The 22,060-nt window shown below is 47.4% G+C and overlaps 1 protein-coding gene across 2 annotated transcripts in view; it reads right to left on the bottom strand.

Annotated features, from left to right (window-relative positions):
- TMEM35B (transmembrane protein 35B) overlaps nucleotides 1–13,846 on the bottom strand; it is a 29,940-nt gene extending 16,094 nt beyond the window's left edge. For both annotated transcript variants that reach the window (XM_084816019.1, XM_084816018.1), the window contains exons 1-3: nucleotides 13,707–13,846; nucleotides 8,712–8,892; nucleotides 6,038–6,170 (exon numbers count right to left, since the gene is read on the bottom strand). In XM_084816019.1, coding sequence (XP_084672145.1) covers nucleotides 6,040–6,170; nucleotides 8,712–8,892; nucleotides 13,707–13,814 — 420 coding nt within the window. In that variant the 5' untranslated portion in view covers nucleotides 13,815–13,846 and the 3' untranslated portion in view covers nucleotides 6,038–6,039. The remainder of the gene's footprint in view (nucleotides 1–6,037; nucleotides 6,171–8,711; nucleotides 8,893–13,706) is intronic.
- Between the last annotated feature and the right edge of the window lie 8,214 nt (nucleotides 13,847–22,060).

The raw sequence follows: 22,060 nt of genomic DNA, 5'->3' as shown, positions 1-22,060 counted from the left end.
CCTTAATCTTATCTACTCCAGAGTTGAAGTTAAAAAATCATTCTCCTCATCGCAATTTGGCAACCCTATCCATCCAATCCCTAAGTGAAGTAAGCTATAAGTGACACTTGCCTGCAAGAGCAGGAAAGGAGGACCAGAAGCATCTAGCCTGACACTATTTCATGTTTCCTATTAATTAAAGGAGACCTTTTTTGCAGCCACTGCCAAATTTGCAGTGGTACTGGCAGCATAAAATAGCAGGTTGTCACCAAGATTCGGCAGTGTGGTAGCAGCAGCAAGAAAGGGCCAATTTTATTTTAAAACGGGGCCCGCAGGGAGCACACGCCTCATTTGCAAACAAAACCATGCACCCAGAAACACAATTTTGCTGGAAAACAATCTGCATGCTCCCGTTGGGCTTCATTTTGAAATAAAATCACCATTTTTGCTTCCAAATTTCAGTGGGACATTTGGTGGCTGCAGTCAAGGATGCGGTAGCCCCCAGTGGGGTCGTGGGGGGGCAAATGAGGCCCCCTGATCCCAGGAATTCCCTGAGTGCTACTCCTTATGTAGGCAAAACGCCACCACCCACACAAACGGGGGGCGTGCAGAAACCGAGCAAATCTGCAAAAGCAAGTCAAGCACGCCTGAGGCCAGCCCAACCCTATGGAAGCAACTCTTGATGTCTCAGTAGCAGGGAACCAGGGATGAAATATCAAGCAACATAAACAGAATGAGGAAGAAAACCCCCAAGATACTCAGGGAAGAAGCAGAGGCTTCTGGTGGACATTGTAATCTAAACACATCTGGAGGGCTTAGGAAAGGCTGCACCTAAAGGGGTTGAACCTGAGGCCTGTGGCTCAAATTCAGTCCACCTAGGGTCTCGATTTGGGCCTCCGGTGTTCCCCCAAAGATCCCACTCCCTTCCCCTAGCCACACCCCCTTTCTCCTTTAGTGAGCATTTGCGCAGGTTTTTCCCCCATTCAAAAAGGCTGAAGGGTTTCTCCCCAAGACTTAGTTACGGGCAGCAAGATCTTTAGCCTAAGCTTTGCCGGTATGTCAGCCACGCCCCTTTGCCTTTGGCTCCACCCACCAGTGGAATGCACGCACGCACACACACACACACCACCGAGAGTTTCTCCAAAAATTAATTCAGCCCTTGGACTGAACGTTCAGCACAGCTAACCTAAAACAACACCCTAGGTTTCTTTATTTACTGTTTTACATCTTGCATTATCATCTTGCCCTCCCTCCAAGAAGCTTGGGCAGTGTAAACGTTTCTCCCCACCCCCTTTTAATCCTCACAACAACCCTGTGAGGTAAGTTAGGCCCAGGGATAGTGACTGGCCCAAGGACAACCGTTTATTTATTTATTTATTATTAAATTTATTAATCGCCCATCTGGCTGGTCACCCATGTGAAACCATGTGAGTTTCATGGCTGACTGGGGATTCGAAACCAGGTCTCTCCAGCCCTAGTCCAAAATTCATGCAGACTGTTCCTTGCGGGTGGTCCGTTGCTCAACCACTGAAGGCTTCACCCTTCCCCAGCCATAGTTTGATGTCATGAAACCGCTGAAAGATCCAGCAGTTATTCCAGCTATGCCAAAGTAAGAGCACTGAAGGGGCAAGGCTCTGGATGAAATTCATCCATTGTTTCCACTCAGGCAGAAGGAGCTGGCAGTTTCAGAGGTAGCATCTTCCATCCTCGTTGACTCCAGGGGAGTAGGGACCATTCTCTTCTTCTCCGCAAATGGACAAAGCCAAACAAGGAACAGCTGCAGCTGAAGGAGGGCTGTGCATATGCCACAATCCCACAGGACTGCACAATGTGGTACTGGGTGGAGAATTCAGCTTGCTGGCAATCTCAGTTTTATTTTTTTATCTTTTTGAAAAAAGCAAGTTTGTAGTCCCTGGAATTCCAAAGATGTGGACATCTTTTATACAGGTCATGGGATAATTGGGTGGAGGTTGGGCACAATTTTTATTCTTTATTTTAAGCAGAGAACCTGCAACCCTGAGTACAGTCGTCACAAAAACCCACTCTTTCAGGTCCCTTTGTGTTGTTGCAGTGAATCCTCCATTTCCATTTGCATACCACACGATCGCTTATCCCAAGGTGAAACTAAACTAAGGCATGTAAAGAGCCCCTAAGAATTCAGGGGCTGCTTTCCTGCTTTTCACCTTACTTCAACCTCAGATTAATTTTTCCATGGTGCTAGAGGCAGAAGTCAAGGGGTCTGAGACCTCAATGACGTTTTAGAACAGATCAAAAGCTGAATGGGTCATCTGATGCAACGGGCAAAGGACTCAGGATACAAAGCTGTAGCCAAATTTAATTACCTTCTGTTTGCCACAGTTGGGCAGTACGGCCCACAGTTAGGTACACATTTCCTAGTGTGTGTTATTAGCCAATGCTAATCCTCAAAAATGCTACTGTTGTAGAGGTATACAACATGTTCTTTTGACAGTATACACCCAAATCTGTGTATCTGCTTTACAAATCGGAACTAGTTTTATGCTGGTTGAGTTGCCGTAATTTCCATCAAGGAACTAGGACGCTGCCAATATGAGAAGCAAATAATGCGCATTCTCTGGAGTTTGTTTAAATAAGTGCTGGCCAATATCCTGGATGGGGGGGGGGAACGCAGAGGAGAACGGAAACACATTTCCCGAACAAGCCGCTTGAATGACAAGCAATCCCCATTCATGTCGTTACTGCCAGCCTTGGAGTCAGAGACAGATGGTATTTCTGGGCAGGCAGGGCACCCAACTGTGGCTGAGTTTCCCCTCCCCTCTGTTTTGAACTCATGCTCTAGTTGGCTCCACCTACTGCAGCTCCTTGGCTCTGCCTACATTTAGGTGCCCTGCCCCACCAGTCCCAATGGGCACCAGCCACCACTGCCTGGCGTACCAGGGAGGACATCAGACAATATAAGGGCAGATGCGCCCTTATGGATCTTCAGTGAGGGCAGAAGTGCCTCCTCTTCAACCTTCCCCCTACTCTAAGCCCAGCTCTCTTGAGTTCCTGGAGTAGGGGATGACATTAGGGGGCAGTGTCTCTTTGCCTTAGGTTAGATGGGCTAGACAAAAACACATCACAAGTCTTATCTTGCCACCGGCAACCAGCTATTTTATTTCCACCCAGCCCTTCCAACAACAGCACCCATCACAAGGTCCATAACAACAAAGACAATGGGAAACAATATCAAACTCAATCAACAAATTAAACAGCTGTTGAAACAATCCATATTCACCACCAAGAGGAGTCAAAAGAAACACCAAAACGTTAGGTCCTAAGTAATATACCCGCCAATCAAAGAACGGGAAAGCCAGCTCCAAAGATAAATGCAGTAACTGAACAGGCAGCAAAACTTATTTCAACACACTTTGGTCAAACAGGACGGACTTTGACTGGCACATAAAACGAGCACACAGACAGCACCAGGCAAACATACCCAGGGAAGGAGTTATACATTCAGGGCAAATCAGCTGACAGTCCGGTTCACATGGGAGGCAAAGTGTTATTTGACCAAAGCTGACCATCCTTGGCTTACATGACAAATAGGTCTTGCCAATTCCCCTTTATAGCCAGCATGCCAGAGGTAAGAGCTTCCCCCCACACCCCCCTTTTGAGTCCAAGAACTTTTTGCACTCATGTCCTACCTGTGGGCTTTCCAGACAGCTGGTTGACTACTGTGTGAACAGAATGCTGGACTGTTCAGAAGCATTCTCTAGGCCAGGGGTGAGCAGATTTCCGGCTTGCAGGGTCTGCTTTGTTTTTTATTGGAACCCCTGAAATCAACCTTGTGCAAAAGACTTGCACTTAGAATTCTGAGCCTGTTTCGACCTTACACTCCTTCCACACAAAAATCCACTCCTAGGTACTTCCTTCATTTCAGCAGTATAATTCAGTGCGTGTGTATATATTTTGTTGCTGCTATTGTTAAACAGTTGGGAGTCAGAAAGCCTTGCAATCTTCTACAAATCATCCAGAGATCTATCAGGAGATCCACATCTACCTTCTGCCACTGTTGCTCTAGACATTTTAGAGGCAAATACATGGGAGCAGCAAGGCAGGAGCAAAGCCGATAGAGAACAGGCCATTTAAAACTTATCTTATTTTAAAAGCTGCCATGGGCAAAAACTTGGAGAAAGGTATTAGTGAGTAATCACAGCTGCTATGCTGAACTCTTAGGCTGAGATGTTATAAATGCTCACTTTGGAGTAAGCCCCACTGAAAGCATGACTGACTTCTGAGTAAACATGTATAGGATTGCATTGGGGCAGAGCAACCCTATGCTGAGAATCCAATGCTCAGCCAACAGACGCCCAGCAGAGCAGAAGGAACAACAGAGACGGTTTCCTCCTCTCTGTCCTCCTTTCTGTTCCTTTTGTCACTAGACGTGCTCAACAGCTAGTCTTGGGGGCAGGAACCGGGGGACTTCAGCATGCCGCGGATTCTCAGCCCCTCGCCTCCTGCCCCGCCCCCTTCCCCATCATTTGCATCCTCGCCCGAGGTTGGAAGGCCGACCTCAGGTGAGGAAGCTGCCATGGTTCTTCCCGCGGTGCTGCAAGGGCCAGGGGTGAAATCCCCATTTGGACCTCCCCTTCTGAGATCGTAGCAATGTCTTGTGTCTTCGGAAGGGAATTCCAAAACATCCTATGGTCCCTTGAAACTTTCCCAGGGACCATAGGGCTGCTCCCTTCAAAGCAGTATGATTTATTTATTAAACCCTGAAATCCCTTTAAGATGTAATCTCAAGCACCCTTGCTTGGACGTGAAGCCCACTGATGCCTTCACAGCTGGCTGCTAGACAAGGGTGGGCAACCTGTGCCCCCTCCAGGTATCACTGGACTCCAACTCCCATCAGCCCCAGGCAGCATGGCCAATAGTCAGAGAAGATGGGAGTTGCTGGACTCCAGCAACATCCAGAGAGTCACAGGCTCCCCACCCCTACAACTAGACAGTAAAGCTTGGCAAGGAAGTCCATCCACAATTTGTAGACCTCTAGTCATTCATCCGGAGACGTTACTATCTACAAGTGCTATTTTCTATTGAGAGCCACATTCCCTTGCACGTAATCTGTCGGGAGCCACGTATCAGTGGTGGATGGGGTCAAAGCCAAGCGTGGATGGCTAACACCTTTTCTCTCTCTCACATCCCCTTCTTTTTTCTGCCACCCCTTTTCTCTCTCTCTCCCGGTTACATCCCACCCAGATCACCCTTGCCAGGTCTGTACTTACCACTTTTGAAATTAGGCTGAAGACCACATGACATTAGGCCACACAGGTTGCCCACCCCTGATATAGAGAAGCGATGAGCCAAAAGCAGCCAATCTAGCCAGAGGTTGCCAATTCCTTTCAATCCTTGAATACGTACACAAAATCAGATCCTGACATTTATGTTACGAATTATTTTATCTTGGGATAACCAGTTGTGTAAAACCCAAGCCCCTTGACTACCATTTCCCAGAATTCCTTGGGGGAAGCTACAACTTTTTTTTAAAGACGCCTGTAACCTCTAGTCTCTAGGGTGAATGTAATTCCTGTAGATATATTCTTAGCTGGTAGGAAAACACAGTGAAATTCTCACATACTAGTCAACAAAATTCTTGAGGGCCAGTCCACAAACTTCCACAGAAATGGCTCGCTCTGGGCCCCACAAGGGCCTATCTTGAGCAGGGTTAAAAAAAAAAAAAGCATTTCTATTTTCATCTGAAATATGTTGCTCCCTTGTCCAGATCTATGAAATCCACAGATCAAAGTAGCACCTGGCTGGTTTAGCAGAGAAGACAGTGCCTCCAGGTTGAAGAAGGGAAAGAACATTGACAAAGGGGGTAACTGAGAAAGGCCTGAACTGTTGCCAGTGTTGATTTACACTGATCTCAAGTCCACAAAGCCTTTTTGGATTACACATCAGCAGGACCCATTTTATGCCATGAGCATGTTTGAAGGGGCTGGGCAAGGGTGAAGAGCAAGCAGCCTTGCCGCCTCAACAGCATTATTTCCAATCCCACCCTCCCCTCCAGATCCATTTCCCACACACATACACACACCCTCAGTCAAACTTTGACTTGGCACATCTCCCTCTTCCCCGGATATTCAGGAGAAGCAGAAGACCCAAGGAGACTGTGGCCGGGGTGCACATGGCAATGGGTTTCTTCAAAACCAAGAGGGTGTAGATGGCACCTGCAAAGACAGAGGGAGAGAGAGCAGAGGGGTAACATCGTAAAAATAAATTGCAAGCAAAGCACCAAGGGTAGCATCCCATTCTGCCCATGTGCTGGCGGGACCCATGATTGCTTGCGCAACGGGGCTTTTGCAGTTCTAAGACTAGAACGGAGCTCTGCTGACCTGTCCCGATCCACTAGTTTCCAAGGTTATTTTTAGAACTGCAAAAGCCCCACTGCACAAGCAGCTTTGTTGGACGCCGCCCCAGGAGATACCCACCCCACCCCCAGCAATCTCTACTCTGCACCTGCTCCTATTCATTTTATGTATTTTTTATTAGCATCATCACCATTTTACACACACACACATACATACATATCTATAAATATATAAAAATGAACGCATAGGCCATTCTTCTGGCTGCAAAATTCCTAGGGTAACTAACAAATGGAACACAGAGGAACTGACCATCAAATCAGACCACACAAAAAGAAATCGAGAAAAGAGTAATAAAGAGATCCAAGATGGGAAAGGCAGAAAATCAGTAAAAACAGTCAGGTGGAAGACAGCAAGATAATACGGTGCCAGACCAAGGCAAATAAAAAGGTCTTCGCCTGACACCAGAAAGGCATCAGGTTCGGAGGGGTTGAAACGGACTGTAAGCTGTTCAGGAGAGAGACCCCGCCTGTTCTGCTTACAAAACTCTGTAAAGCCTAGCAGACTGTAAGCTGCTTGAAGTAGAGACCTGTCTTTTGAGCACATGGAAGCCCCCAACACGGAGTGCTCCAGATGTGCTGAACTGTAACTCCCAGCACTCCCAGCCAGCACGAGGGCACCTGGTTGGGAAGGCTGCTTCAAAACATCATGCACCCTGCTTCTGCTACAGGCATGCATGTTTATTCTTATTCTCACTATCGACAGCACCAGCCCTGTTCGCCCGTTACAATGGAAGAAGCCATTTCATCCGGCTCCTATCCAGCTTTTTCTCCCCAGCCACAGCCTGCCTTGGGCTCCTGCATCTCCGGACAATTTCACCAGAGGAAGCCAATGGCCTGACAAGATCCAAAAGCAGTTTTAAAGGGAGGCAGGACTGATAATACCAGCAGTCCATTGCCCAAAGCTAGAAGAAGAAACAGCACATCTGTAAAATAGTTGCAAGCTACTGGTATCACCATGAAGATGAGGATATATGGCATTAATTAAGGTCAAGGTTTCAGCTCCAGAACACACACACATGCAACGTCCCAGTTGCGTGCAAGAAGCTTGGCAATGCAACCCCACAAGTGGCGAGTAAAATGAATGGCCAGTTAGCCTGTGGCTTCCCCTTCTGGAAGACACACACACACAGAGTCATACTGCCCACTTCCTCAAGTGCTCAGGACAAGGATGGGGTACCAGTGGCCCTCCAGATGTTGTTGGACTGCAACTCCCATCATCCCACACCACCGGCTGGGGCTGATGGGAAGTGGGATCCAACAACATCTGGAAGGCCACACGTCTCCCTCCCTGGCTCAGGAAGTTGGGTAGCTTTTAACCAGTTTATTGTTTCTAACCATTAAGCATCAGCATCAGCCACCCTCACTGCCAAGCAGGGTGCCCAGATGCAAGAGAAGACAGAGATACAAGAGAAGACAGAGATGCAAGAGAAGACAGAGATGCAAGAGAAGACAGAGCTCCTAAACCTTGAATAATGGTGTGGAAGAGGGGAATTTCAGCAGGTGTAGCTTGCATGACATAAGAACGTTAGAAGAGCCATGCTGGAGCTGACCAAAGGCCATCTTGTCCAGCATTCTGTTCATACAGTGGTCAACGATACCTAACATCTGCCTTAAAAGAACTGCACTGGCTGCCTATTAGCTACTGAGCCACTTACAGAGTTATGGTATTGTCGTACAAAGCCCTAAACAACTTGGGACCAGGACACCTAGCAGACCACCTTCCCTTATACGTACCCAAGCGACGTTTAAGCGCATCAGAGGAGGCCTTGCTGGTCATTCAAAAACTAATGGAATGCCGCCATGCAATACACCGACAGCGGGCCTTCTCGGTAGCGGCACCCACCCTCTGGAAAACCCTCCCTCGTGCAGTTCGGGATGCAGAAAATGTGGCATTTTTTAAACACCTCCTGAAAACACACTTGTTCACCCAGCCTTTCCCTGGGCTGTCATTAAATTAATCATGCAGCTCCATTTTACTGCCCCTTATATTGCTTTTATTGTAACTGAAGTGTCTTGTGTTTTGAATACTGTATTTTAAATGTGATATTAATATTTATTGTGAACTGCTGAGGGGTTTTATTCAATTTAGTGGTATATAAGTATCACAAATTAAATGAGTAAAATAATAAATGATGCCCGCAGGAAGCCAAGAAACAGCACTCCTGCTCCTGTCCCATAAGGAGCCCTGTCCTTCCTCTTTCAGCCCCAATCCAGCCTGAACTGAGTGGAGATTAAAAACGGCTCGTGATACACACAGGAACAGTGTCCTTCGGCCAGACTTGGGTTCCAGCCCCTCTCCTTTTTTAGAAACGAATGAACCCCCGGACGGGACAGCCCTTACCTATCATGACAATGGTGAGTACAAAATTACTGAGTTCCTGCAGCAGCTGGGGCCCAAAGGCCAAAAGCAAACCGGCCACCACTTCTATCCAGCCCACCGTTTCCAGGTAGCGGACCGGCTCCAGCTTGTAGCCAAATTCCTTCAGGGGGAAGACATCAGCGAACTGCACAAATTCAGATTTCTGGAACAGAAAGAGAGAAAAGAAGTGTTAAATAAAGATAGGGGCAGGGGAGGACACGGAATGGTGGGGGGGGCGGTTTCAGGGGTGACCCCCACTTGCCAAAGTCCCCAGAACCAGGGAGAAAGAAAAAGATGGAAAGCTAAATGGGAGACACATAGGAAGCACCCTTTGCTCCCCACAGAAGCAGGGCGGTTGGCTGCCCCCGGAGTGACTGGTCCCTTCGAGCTACAGGGGGGCGGATCACCTTTGCTCTTAAAACGTAATTTTAAATAAGTAATAACAGAGGGAGGCCTCCACAGGAGCAACCAGCGGCTCAGGAGTAAGGGCCTACGCATGAGCAAGGCAAGTTAGCCACATGCCTGAATTCAGAGTCAAGGACACACACTGATCGGCGCCCACCAAGATCTTAATCTGACAGACCCATTTGCGTGGGAGAAGGCTGTTCTCCTGGCTAGTTCCAGTGTGTTCAGCTAGCAGAGGGATGGACAACACAAGGCCTATGGTCCACATAGCCCTCCCAGCCCTTTTTGTGACCGCCGCCACCCCTGAAGAATTGGCCACAGCAGCAAAAAAAAGCAGTTTTTTTTTTAAAGAAGCATCCCAACAGCACAATTTTGCTTCAAACCAGGACACATGCTTCCCACCTGGTTTGCTCTAAACAAAAACTGCCGGGGGGGGGGGGTGTCCCTCCAGTCAAATTTCAGCAGCGCAGCAGCAGGGAGTAGGGGGGAATGGAGGGGGGCAATACAACATTACCCACCCCTGACTTAGCAGGGAAATTGAAAAGAAAATATTATAGACATCTTTCCTTAACAATGAGCAATACACTTCGTTCATTTAATTGCAAGTCGTTTTCCATTTCCTTCAAGTTCCCCTCCTAAAAAGATATCTATATTACTCCCATGCTGGCTGGGGCACGCTGGGAGTTGTAGGACTTTTTTTCTGTGTAAACGTCCCTAGGATTGTGACCTAAGCGTCAGGTAATTTAGCCAGCCTATGTCTAACTTTTGGGCTTCTCCTGTTTGTAGCATTTTTATTTTACATCCAACAGTGCTTACATCTCACAGTGCTTGCGCTGACTGAGATATACATTGTTGTTGTTGTTCAGTCGTTCAGTCATGTCCGACTCTTCGTGACCCCATGGACCATAGCACGCCAGGCCTTCCTGTCCTGCGCTCTCTCCCGGAGCGTGCTCAAGTCCATATTCATTGCATCAGTGATGCTATCTAGCCATCTCATCCTCTGCCGTCCCCTTCTCCTTTTGCCTTCAATCTTTCCCAGCATCAGGGTCTTTTCCAGGGAGTTTTCTCTTCGTGTTAGGTGGCCAAAATATTTGAGCTTCAGCTTCAGTATCTGTCCTTCCAATGAGCACTCAGGGTTGATTTCCTTTAGGATGGACTGATTTGACCTCCTTGCAGTCCAGGGGACTCGTAATTGAATAGGCCTTAATTCCTGGTAAGTGTGTGTAGGTTTGCACTGTCAATAAGACTGTGAAATCCACTGAAGAGGACCCGTGATTTTCATGGGGCTTTTAACGGTGTACAGCGTTTGTACTTTAACTTTAGGATTTTGCCTTTTTAGGTATGTGTATGGATTTGGGGAATTAAGTATTATCAGTTTATTGTTTTTATTTATTTCGACCCTGCCTGTTACGATAAACTCTCACAAGACTGTTTAAAATAAGCATGTAAAAGCAATATAACAATGGCATTTGTAGTGTCTAGTTCAGCTGTCTACAACCTAGTGACCTCCTGCTGTTTGGGACTACAACTCCCATAATCCTTGCTCATAGGTCATGCTAGCTGGGGCTGTCAGGAGTTGTAGTCCAAAATCTCTTAAATGTTCTTATGGGGTCTCTCCCCTTCCATGTGTATTACTTCAGTTGCAAAGCACAAAATTAACATTTCTCTCTTCTCCCCAGCTCGCACCGCCATTCCATGCTTTACAACTGCTTCTGCATTCCTGTTGTTGTTCAGTCGTTAAGTGGTGTCCGACTCTTCGTGGCCCCGTGCACGACAGCACGCCAGGCCTTCCTGTCCTCCGCTCCCTCCCGGAGTGTGCTCAAGTTCATATTCACTGCATCGGTGATGCTATCTAGCCATCTCATCCTCTGCCGTCCCCTTCTCCTTTTGCCTTCAGTCTTTCCCAGCATCAGGGTCTTTTCCAGAGAGTTTTCTCTTCGCGTTAGGTGGCCAAAATATTTGAGCTTCACCTTCACTATCTGTCCTTCCAATGAGCACTCAGGGTTGATTTCCCTTAGGATTGACTGATTTGGCCTCCTTGCAGTCCAGGGGACTCGTAAGAGTCTTCTCTAGCACCACAGTTTGAAAACATCGATTCTTCGGCGCTCAGCCTTCCTTATAGTCCAGCTCTCACAGCCATACGTTACTACTGGGAAAACCATAGCTTTGATTAGACGGACCTTTGTCGGCAAGGCAATGTCTCTGCTTCTTACTATGCTGTCTAGGTTGGCCATAGCTTTCCTCCCAAGGAGCAAGCGTCTTTTAATTTCATGGCTACAGTCACCGTCTGCGGTGACCTTGGAGCCCAAGAAAATACGTTCCATGGGGTTTTCTTGGCAAGAATACTGGAGTGGGTTGCCATTTCCTTCTCCAGTGGACCACATTTTGTCAGAACTCTCCGCCATGTCCTGTCTGTCTTGGGTGGCCCTGCACGGCACAGCTGATGGTTTCACTGAGTTAGGCAAGCCCCTTCGCCACAACAAGGCAGTGATCCATGAAGGGGCTGCATTTCTGACATGTGAGTAAAAGAAACAAAACAAAACCCATTTCCCAACCCTGATTTTTCTAAAACAAAATAATTCCCTGAGCATGTGCAGCTTTGCATTTTAAACTCACTTAAATCATAGCACCATCAGAACTCCAGGAATAAAACAGAGGTTGCTTCTGGTGTCCTGATGCTAAATGCATTGACTTGGGAATAAGCAGCATTTTGTTATAGAAACGGATCATCTCTTTCAAAAATAAAAGTAATAAATAAGCCTCTCCAACCATGTAGATAGGTAGTGATGCCACCAATCTGGATGGCTTTTCCTGGAGAAGGCTACTAGTCCTGGTGGCTGTGTGCTACCTCCAGGACCAGAACTAGTATGCCTATGTGCACCAGCTGCTGGGGAACATGGGTGGGAGGGTGCTGTTGCAGTCATGCCCTGCTTGTGGGTTCCCGGTCGACAGCTGGTGGGCCACTGTGTGAACAGAATGCTGGACTAGATGGACCCTTGGTCTGATCCAGCAGGGCTCTGATGTTCTTAGATGCTGCCCTCTTCTGCAAAACAGTGTGGCTTTTTTAAGCAAAGCAGAGGATACTCTGGCAACCAGACCCAATATACCAATGCCACTTTGCTGGTGACCCCACCCCAGAAAGTGGCAGGTGAAATCGTGGAATGGGGGGGTGTTCCTGAAATGCAAGGCCCTGGACTCTGGCACCCAGGTCCAGTCCTGCCCGCCCCGCTGCAGATGCTAAGAAAAAGAAACTAATAGCTGATGGGCCCAATTGACAAATTGCACTCTTGTAACTCTGCAGCCATTTACTGCTGAAGTGTCGTTTAAAATCTCATGGCTCGTCTCCCGGTTTGGGGAGTTCGCTTTCTAAAGTGTTTTCCCGCCGGTCCAGCAACGGCGAGTAGTGAGCGTCGCCGCTGGCTTCCCACTTGCAAGAGGCTCCCACCATTCAAACTCCGGCCCGCGTCGCGCCAAAACGGTTTCAACAGAGGAAGTCCGGAGAAGGGAAGCCAGATGTGCAAAGAGGTTCTCCGCGCAGGTTCGCACGGGAGCCCCGCCGCGTTCAGTGGGCCTCCCCCGCCCCCGGGGAAACGCGTGTGCAGGACTGCAGCCGAAGGCAGAACCCCGATTCACACAACCCAGCCGGAGGGAATTACTTGGGGCTCTGCAGCGGACAACTAGCCAACCCTTAACCCCCAACCTGCTTTAGACCAAGGAGAATCCGGAGCCAGGGACTCCAGAGCCGTTCAAGCAAAAACAAAGCCCCGCTTAATTCGAATCCGGGCAAAATGAGGAGCGAGATCCCAGACTTCACAAGAAGCATTTTTGCCCTTGAAAGAGCCCTCCAGAGGCGATTAACCGCTGGTCTTTAGCTGGGGTGGAAAAGGGCAAAACGAAAGTGGAATGTCCTGCCCGATCCTATGTAGGTGTCCTCGCAAGCAAGCTCCGTTGCGTTCAAGGGGGACTTACTCACAAGTAAGAGCGCCCAGGGCCGCGACTTCAAGAGCCTAATGCAGAACGCGCCGACGGCGGGACTATACTTGCGCGCGCGCGCTTTTTGCAAAACGAAGGCTCCGATCCTACGCACTTTTATTTGGGAGCAAGTCCCGCCGAGCCCAATGTGGGACTTCCAAACATACAGCCCCAGCCTTGCACCGCCCGGCGAGAGCCCTCCGCGCACTTCGGCGCCCCGCGGAGCTCGCCTCCGAGGAAACACCGACGGTCGAAGCGCGCTTGGCAATCCCGTGCCCGCTCACTTGTGAGGAACACCCACACCGTCACTGGGGGGGGGGGGGCCCTCGGCTACTGGGCCGCGTGGAAAGAGAAGGGGTATTATTACTTCCGAGGAGCGATGTGCCGGGGATCGGCCCTACGCGCATTTGCGAGGAAGCCCTCCTCCCGAGGAAGCACAGCGAAGGGTCGCGCTCCGCAAGCGGCCCTCTGGCGCCCACACGCGCCCTGCCGCGAATGGCGGAGCAAGGCGCAGGGCGGACCCTGGCGCCCTTCCCCGGACCCTCGCGCCCTCCGCCTCGCCCGCGGCACGGGCTTCTCCCCCCGCGCCGTGCAGCTCACCAGCTGCTGATGGACGTCGCCCGAAACGCGATCGGTCAGCTTGACCGCCCCGGAGATGGCGAAGAAAAGGCCGAGGAGCACGCGGATGGCGGAGAAGAGCGGCGCCATGGCGCGTTCCTCTGCTCGCTGCTCCTTCCCCCGCTCGCTGCTCGCTCGCGGGGGGAGGAGGAAGGGAAAGGAAAGGAAAGGAAACTGAGCCGGGGGAGGGGAGGCGGTGCAGCCGCCCGACGCGCATTTGCCTTGTCCTGCCTCGGCCCGGCCCGGCCCGGCCCCCGTCTCCCGCCCCAGGGACCGCGCTGGCGGCCAGAGCGCGACGCGTCAGCGGCGGCTGAGTGGGGGAGAAAACATCCTGCCTCGGGCGTTGCTTTGCTGAACTGACGGGTGGCTGTAAAAACACGGGGGGGGGGGCTGCAACACGTGAACAGGGGGAAGCGCGAGTGGCCCCTCGGGCATGTGCGGAGAGCTTCATTGCAAGCCAAGGGGGCTGGTCTAAATAATGTCATTTCAAGGTTGCCAGCAATTAAGGGGATTTATGGCATTTTCCGGCGTCAACAGCTCTCTTTCTCAAGCAAGTGGAAATGTAGAGACAAAAACTCCCCATCCATCTATATATTTATAAAGCAAAGCGACCTGTGGCACCTTAAAGACTAACGCATCATAATAAAAAGAATAAGCTACGAAGTTATGCCATAATAAATGTGTTGAGTCTAAGACCTGTTGTTGTTTTTGCTGCAGCATTATCTCCTTTGTTGCCTGTGGCAGTGCAAGCAGCACCCGCCTTATAGAGTTGACAAACCATTCTTTCACAAAAAAATTACAATTATATGTAGATACAGCATGTGTCTATATGTGTACATACATACGCGTAATTATAACTCTGCATGTGTACCTGTGCACGTACATTTATGTGTGTGTGCATCTAAAATTCTAGTAGTCTAAAATGCCGCTGACCATCAGTGAAGATACTGTTTCCAGCCTGTAACATACTGAGATGTTATAGTTAAATTTCCCAGCTTTAAAATGAGGCAAGTGATTATGAATCTGTTTAGAGAAGAACCACCTCAAATGAGAGACTAAGAAATACTTTCTTTTCTTATACTTTAGCACTAGGACACTTAGAATAGGGAACAAATTTAAAGTGGTAACTGGAATTGAGAAAATTGAGGGAGTTAAGTACTGGGGGAGGGTGCCTTCTCCTTAAAAATTTGTCATCTGTTATTTTGCATTTGTTATACATCCATAATAAAAGGTATGTGTCTGTCTGCACTAGAGTTCTAAGACTGTGAATCCTAGACACATGGAAATAAGCACACATATCAAGGGAAGCCTAGGGGTGTGAACACTGGGTGAATCATAGAATAGTAGGGTTGGAAGGGGCCTACAAGACCACTGAGTCCAACCCCTTGCTCAGTGCAGGAATCCAAGTCAGACCATCCCTGACAGACGGCTGTCCAGCCTCATCTCGAATGCCTCCAGTGTGGGAGAGCCCACTACCTCCCTACGGAATTGGTTCCATTGTCATATTGCTCTTAACAGGAAGTTTTTCCTGATGTTCAGCCGGAATCTGGCTTCCTGTCACTTGAGCCCATTCTTCCGTGTCCTGCACTCTGGGATGATGGACAAGAGATGCTGGCCTTCCTCTCTGTGACCTCTCAAGTACTTGAAGAGCGCTATCCTATCTCCCCTCAGTCTTCTCTTCTCAAGGCTAAACATGCCCAGTTCTTTCAGCCTCTCCTCGTAGGGCTTTGTTTCCAGTCCCCTGATTATCTTTGTTGCCCTCCTCTGAACCCTCTCCAGCTTGTCTGCATCCTTCTTAAAGTGCGGTGCCCAGAACTGGACACAGTACTCCAGATGAGGCCTAACCAGTGCTGAGTAGAGGGGAACTAGTATTCCATTTTTAAAACACATTAATCTCCCCAACAAGGCCTGCCTGGCACCAATATTGTTATCTTTTTGTTGCTAAGTTAAGACCTTTCTCTTTTCTCAGGTATTTGGCAACATACGATGAGTTTTAATCAGGCTTGAATTTGTCCTGTGGTTATGGTTGATTGCTGTTATCTGTAGATGTATGTTGTCTCTGTATTCTCTGTTTTATGTAAATGTTTTTAAAACTTTGCATGGTGTATTTTTAATAGTTTCAAATCTTTGTAAACTGCCCAGAGAGCTTTGCCTATGGGGTCATATAGAAATGTAATAAATAAATATGTGCTTGAAGCCTGCAGTGCCATCTTCAGTCACTAGGTAGCAGACTTCCCTCACCACCACATAGCTTTGTAGTTGATCCAGCTTGAAGGGGGCAGGGGAGTAGTCCAAGGGTCAGAGTTATATGGCTGCTCCTCCCTCCTGCTGTGGGGCAGCCCCCTTGGGGGGAATGAAGTGGACAGACAGACCCCTCCATCAGACAGCTAGAAGGTGCACCATGGCATGGATCATACTTAGGGAAGGCAGCAGTTATGGCTTCTCTCAGCTGGGGCAGGCACAGTGTCCCCAACTTTGACAGCTGCGTCACTTTGCTTGAAGGTTTTGCTGCATCAGATTAAGGGCTCCAGCATCCCATGCAAAGCCATTTGCTAGTGTACAATATTGAGGAAGGAAATAAATTTCAGGAGTATATTATTAAAGACTGGAGCACCATCAAAAGAGAAGATGAATATAAGGAAGGGCAAGAAGACACAGATGTGAATATGCAAAGTGAAAATGTAGATCAGTTAAAAAACTAAGGCTTCAGTTCTATACAGTTACCCGGGAGTAAATCCTGGTGAACTTTGTGGGAGATTCCTAGGGCTACACTGCTAAAAATGGAAGGGATTGAATTGGGGCAGGTCTGAAATGAGAAAATCATTAGTAATATATTAGCTGGCTACATAATTATCAAGAACATGGGCTTCGATGAAATGAAGCTATTGTATGTAATTTATAGGGCGGATTATAGCACAATCCTATACCTGTCTACTCAGAATTAAGCCCCACTTAGTTCAGTGCTGTTAACTGAAACCTTAGGTATTAAACCTCTTTATAGTTATAAAGAAAAGGCAAATATAAAAGCAAAACTATGAGGACTCATTTGCATAAGTAGTGTGAACCATTAATTTGATTTTCAAAATCTATTCAACACAAGGATAATTCTAAGATGAAAGGGGTTACAATGTACAGAAAGGATTTTGATTAGAATGTTAACAAAATAGGGTGTTTTTTTAAAAACATTGTTGGTTGTGTGACCACCTTTTTATTGTTAAAAATGAAAGTCAATTAAAAATAACAGAAAATACAGCGTGAGGCTGCAATCCTATACATACTTACCAGGGAGTAACCCCATTGAATTCAACAGGGTTATTTCAGAGTAGACATGGATTATATTGCTAGTCTCCCTTCATAAAGGAAATGAAGCTATTGGGTAGGGTTGGCATGCCAGTCAATTGAGTCATCAAAACATTATCAATTGCCTACTTATTTGGCCAGTCAAATATTGTCAAAGAAATTACATGCATGTGAGAATATCACTGTGTAGGTGGCGCCTTTCCGTCTCATTATGCATTAGCAAGGGCAGGAGTGAGGGAAGCTAGCAGCAACGCAGTGCTAGCCTTCGGCTGGTAATTTTAGACTCTGGACTCTGCGATCTTACTGGGGAGGGAACTGTTTAGATGGTCACGTGTCATAATAATGTCCCTTCAGAATGTGGTGAGCCAGTCCTGCCGCGTTTGGGAGCCCTTGACATCTGCCCCAAAGTCCTGTCCTGTATGCACCACCATAGCCCAGCAGCAGTCAGGGCAAAACACAGTAAAATTTCTCCCACAGGCTACCCACCATAAATGCAAGCATCTCCACAAAGAAAACACAAGCAGTCACAAGTGACAAAAGTCATAATTTTAATTGCACTATTTAAACAAAATTACTATGTTTACCCCCAGATGTTTTAGTCTTCGACTCCCATCAGCCCCAGCTAGCATGACCTATGAGCCGGGATTATGAGAGTTGCAGTCCAAAACAACAAGAGGTCACCAGGTGGCTGAACTAGACACTACAAATGCCATTGTTATATTGCTTTTACATGCTTATTTTAAGCAGTCTTGTGAGAATTTATCCTAACAGGCAGCCCAGCCAGCATTACCAATAGTCAGGAATGCTGGGAGTTGAAGTCCAAAACATCAGGAGGACACTAGTTGGGAACGCTGCTGTAGGCTGAGCCTGGTGTTCCAGAATAAAAGCCAAAGTGAATCATTCATGTTTTTTAAAGAAACCTTACCAAAGTTATAATATTGCATTACCCTTTTTTAAAGCCGCCTTTCACAGCATAACAGTCAACTAATTCATTCTTGTAATTAATATCAAGCATAAAACCTGTTCATTAAAGTATTTAATACATGAAATATTAATGCTTTAAAAATATGTAACCATTATTTGACAATACTTGGTCAATTGATCAGATCTTTTTTGACTAGTCAAATGCCCACCCACTGTTTTCTTTGGCTGATGACACATTCAACCCAAGGTTTATTGGTTCAGAGAGTACTAGAAACTTTATAATGTGAAAGCATTTTAGAATCAGTAAGTACAGTCAGGGCCAGATATATTGGAACAAGGATAACTGTTTTGGCAGTTGGCCTCTGTACACCACCACATTGAAGTTGAAAGGAAACACACCCAGATGGGAGCGAAGTCAGGACTTTCAGCTGTAATTCAAGGGGTTTGACAAAAGTGGGGCACTAACCATTCAGGGAGTACAGCCAGTGGCATATACACACACACCCGTCGTTGGGGGCTCATAAGTAATGGAACAAACCAACATCATTTCAAACTTAAGGATCGCCTTTAATACCTGGATGAAAATCCTTTGCAGTCAATGACTGCCTGAAGTCTGGAACCCATGGACATGACCAAATGCTGAGTGTCCTCCCTCGAGATGCTTTGCCAGGCCTTGACTGCAGCTGCCTTCAGCTCCTGCTTGTTTGTGGGTCTTTCTGCCTTCACTCTTGTCTTCAGTAAAGGAAAAGCATGCTCTGTTGGGTTGAGATCAGGTGACTGACTTGGCCATCGAAGAACGTCCCACTTCTTTGCCTTGAGAAACTCTTGGGTAGCTTTTGCTGTATGTTTTGGGTCATTCTCCATTGGCAACATGAAGCAGCGTCCTACCAGTTTGGCAGCATTTGGCTGAATCTGAGCAGAAAGTATAGCCCTATACACTTCAGAATTCATCCTGCTGCTTTTATCAGCAGTCTGGTCATCAATAAACACCAGTGACCCGGTTCCATTGGCAGCCATACATGCCCATGCTGCCTCCACCATGTTTGACAGATGATGAGGTATGCTTCGGATCATGAGCTGTTCCTTTCCTTCTCCATACTTTTCTCTTCCCATCATTCTGGTACAAGCTAATCTTGGTTTCATCAGTCCAAAGAATCTTATTCCAGAACTGGGCAGGCTTTTTTAGGTGCTTGCTGGCAAAGGCTAATCTGGCCTTTCTGTTCTTGAGTGTTACCAGTGGTTTGCACCTTGTTGTGAAGCCTCTGTATTTACATTCATAAAGCTGTCTCTTGACTGTAGATGTTGACAATGACATGCCTACCTCCTGAAGAGCGTTCTGGACCTGGCTAGATGTTGTTAAAGGGTTCCTCTTCAACATGAGCAGAATTCTGCAGCCATCCACTTTAGTTGTCTTCAATCGTCTTCCAGGCCTTTTGCTGTTGCTGAGCTTGCCAGTTAATTCCTTGTTTTTCAGGATGTTCCAAACTGTTGTGTTGGCCACTCCCACTGTTTTTGCTATCTCTCTGATGGGTTTATTTTGTTTCCTCAGCCTAATGATGGCCTCCTTCACTCGCATGGACACCTCTTTGGACCTCATTTGGGGGTTCCAGTGAACAGCTACCAAATGCAAATGTAACACTCAGAACCATCTCCAGGCCTTTGATCTGCTTGATTGGTTGTGGGGTGCCCAGGAAACAGGCCACCCCTGGCCATGCAGCTGCTTGTCAGCCATTACTTATGAGCCACCAACGATGGGGTGTGTGTATATACCACTGGCTGTCCTTCCTGAATGGTTAGTGCCCCACTTTTGTCAAACCCCTTGAATGACAGCTGAACGTCCTGACTTCGCTCCCATCTGGGTGTGTTTCCTTTCAACTTCAACGTGGTGGTGTACAGAGGCCAACTGCCAAAACAGTTATCCTTGTTCCAATATTTCTGGCCCTGCCTGTATGTGTTCCACCTGACGATGTGTTCTGGGGAAATCCCTCCAATCCCCCTTAGTTGCTCGATATGACCAAAGCTTATGAACATAATTGTCACAAGGTAAATTAATTCCACCCCACTCTGCTCTACATCCCATTTCTGATAGCTATGGGTTCAATGAGGTTCCAAGACTGGAATCTTCCAGACTGAGAGCACTCAACCTATTGTCCATCTCTTCCAGGAAGACTTCATCCAATGATTCAGCATCTATACCCTCTTTCCCATTGGGGACATAAACATGTATCTCAGCTTTGAGTCTTCTAATCGGGGGCAAAGATGGGTCTGCCCTAAGCAGTGGTATATAGGTCATCCCATTGACCATTGAATTCTGTACTCTGGGGAGAACAGAGGGCCTGCAGAGCTGGCCATGCTGCTGGGATCCTGGCCGGAGATCACACCTATTCTTGCAGGGAGAGGGCTTTGCAGCAAGTCGAACAGGGTTGGAAAAGTGAAGGTAAGTGTATTTTTCCTTCAAGCAGTTGCCCGAGTTCAAAATGGAGGAGCAGTTCCAACCTCTGCCGCCTTTTGACTGACCTGGTCCAGCAGGAAGCTCTAGGAAAGGCAGTTTGGCATTCTTCCAGCTGTTATCCTTGAGGGTTTTGTACCTGTCCTAGTTTTAAAAAAGAAAAACCCACTGTCTGGATCGTTGGATGTAACTGGCAGCATTTTTTACAACGCAACTTACTTTGTGTAACAAGACTGGCTGCTCAAATTAGTACAAGTAGCACAAGCAGCGTGGTTTGTGGCCTTTCTGGAGGTAAGAAGGGTCCCCTGCCTGCCTCTGCCACGCTACATTGCTGGAGAGCAGCCAGTGAGAGCGCCACTAAAAGGCAGCAAGTTAAAACATTTGATTTAGACAGGGGAGACCTATGTTTAGACCCTGCTCACCTACAAAGGTTAGTGGCTGACCTTGGCCCAGTCACCGTGTGTCTGCCTAGCTTAGTTCACAGATGTTGTAAAGATAAAAACAGGGCATATACACTATATTGAGCTCTCTGGAGGAAGGATAGAGTAACAATGAAATGAAATCACACCAAGGCAGCACAGCTGTGCATGTGTACATAGCCGAGCGCACACTCCTACTCTGGCCATGCTTGCTGAAAAGTTTGCCCACTGCCGACTCCATTATGGGAAGTCATAACTTTTAAAAGTGCACGTGACAACAGCCATTGGTTAGTTCTAAACAGCTGATCCCAGGTACTTTTTGCTACCAAAGCAGTCGTTTTGAAGCCATCCCTCTAAATTCTACATTTAGAATTATGCAGATAGACGCCACTTTATCTCGCACCAATTGCATGTGAAGATGTCTTATAAAAAGTCAAATCATTAATTCATCCACTCAAGACTGGCAGAGGCTCTTTCGTGTCCCAGGCAGAGGTCTCTACCACCCTAACCACCAGAATTTTACTGGAGATGGCATTGAACCTAGGCCCTTCTGCTTGGAAATCTGCTCCACCTTTGAGCTATAAGCCTTCCATGCTTTGGTAGATACGCATGCTCTATCTGCCGCACACTGAAGCCTTTTGAAGTAGTACTTGTATTTCCTCCATCTAGCATCCCTGACCGAATGTCTAGATTTTTACGAAGTATTTTTATTACTACATTTATATTATGCTTTTCCTCTTGCAAGGAATTAAAGCAAAGGCTAATGAGGGAAAAGTCTAGCCACTGGGGGTATAGCCATTTTCTCGTAACATGAGGTAAAGGGAAATTGAACATTTGAACTCGGATCTGCATGGCTAAATTAGGTGGTTATGGAACTGCTGTAGCTAAACCAGCATACCAAACATCAAGAGTACAGCTTAAGCAGTTGCTTCCATTCTGTCCCAAACTTTTATCCATATTCTGGTTTAGTCATCCATCTCTTAGCCATAGTTCCTCATCTATAAAATGGGAACATACAGTGATGTGCCTCACAACTATTGATAGGCTAAAGTGCATAAAAAGAAACAAACTCACCTGGGGAAAAATTCTGCTACACTTTCCCAGTAACATCCAACTGCAAGGCCGGTAACCAAGATGGGAGAAGCTCACCGGCACACAAGGAATTGGAGGGGCCTTATCTGTGCCCAAAAGAGCAATATGTGTACTGCATTCAGTCTTCATTACCGCTTCTAGACAAATTGGGC

This window comes from Heloderma suspectum, chromosome 10 (genome assembly GCF_057233095.1).
Source record: "Heloderma suspectum isolate Gila_16-S chromosome 10, 16-S_ref, whole genome shotgun sequence".
Classification (NCBI taxonomy): domain Eukaryota; kingdom Metazoa; phylum Chordata; class Lepidosauria; order Squamata; family Helodermatidae; genus Heloderma; species Heloderma suspectum.
The sequence above is the reverse complement of the archived record's forward strand: the minus strand, read 5'-3'. Positions and strand labels throughout refer to the sequence as shown.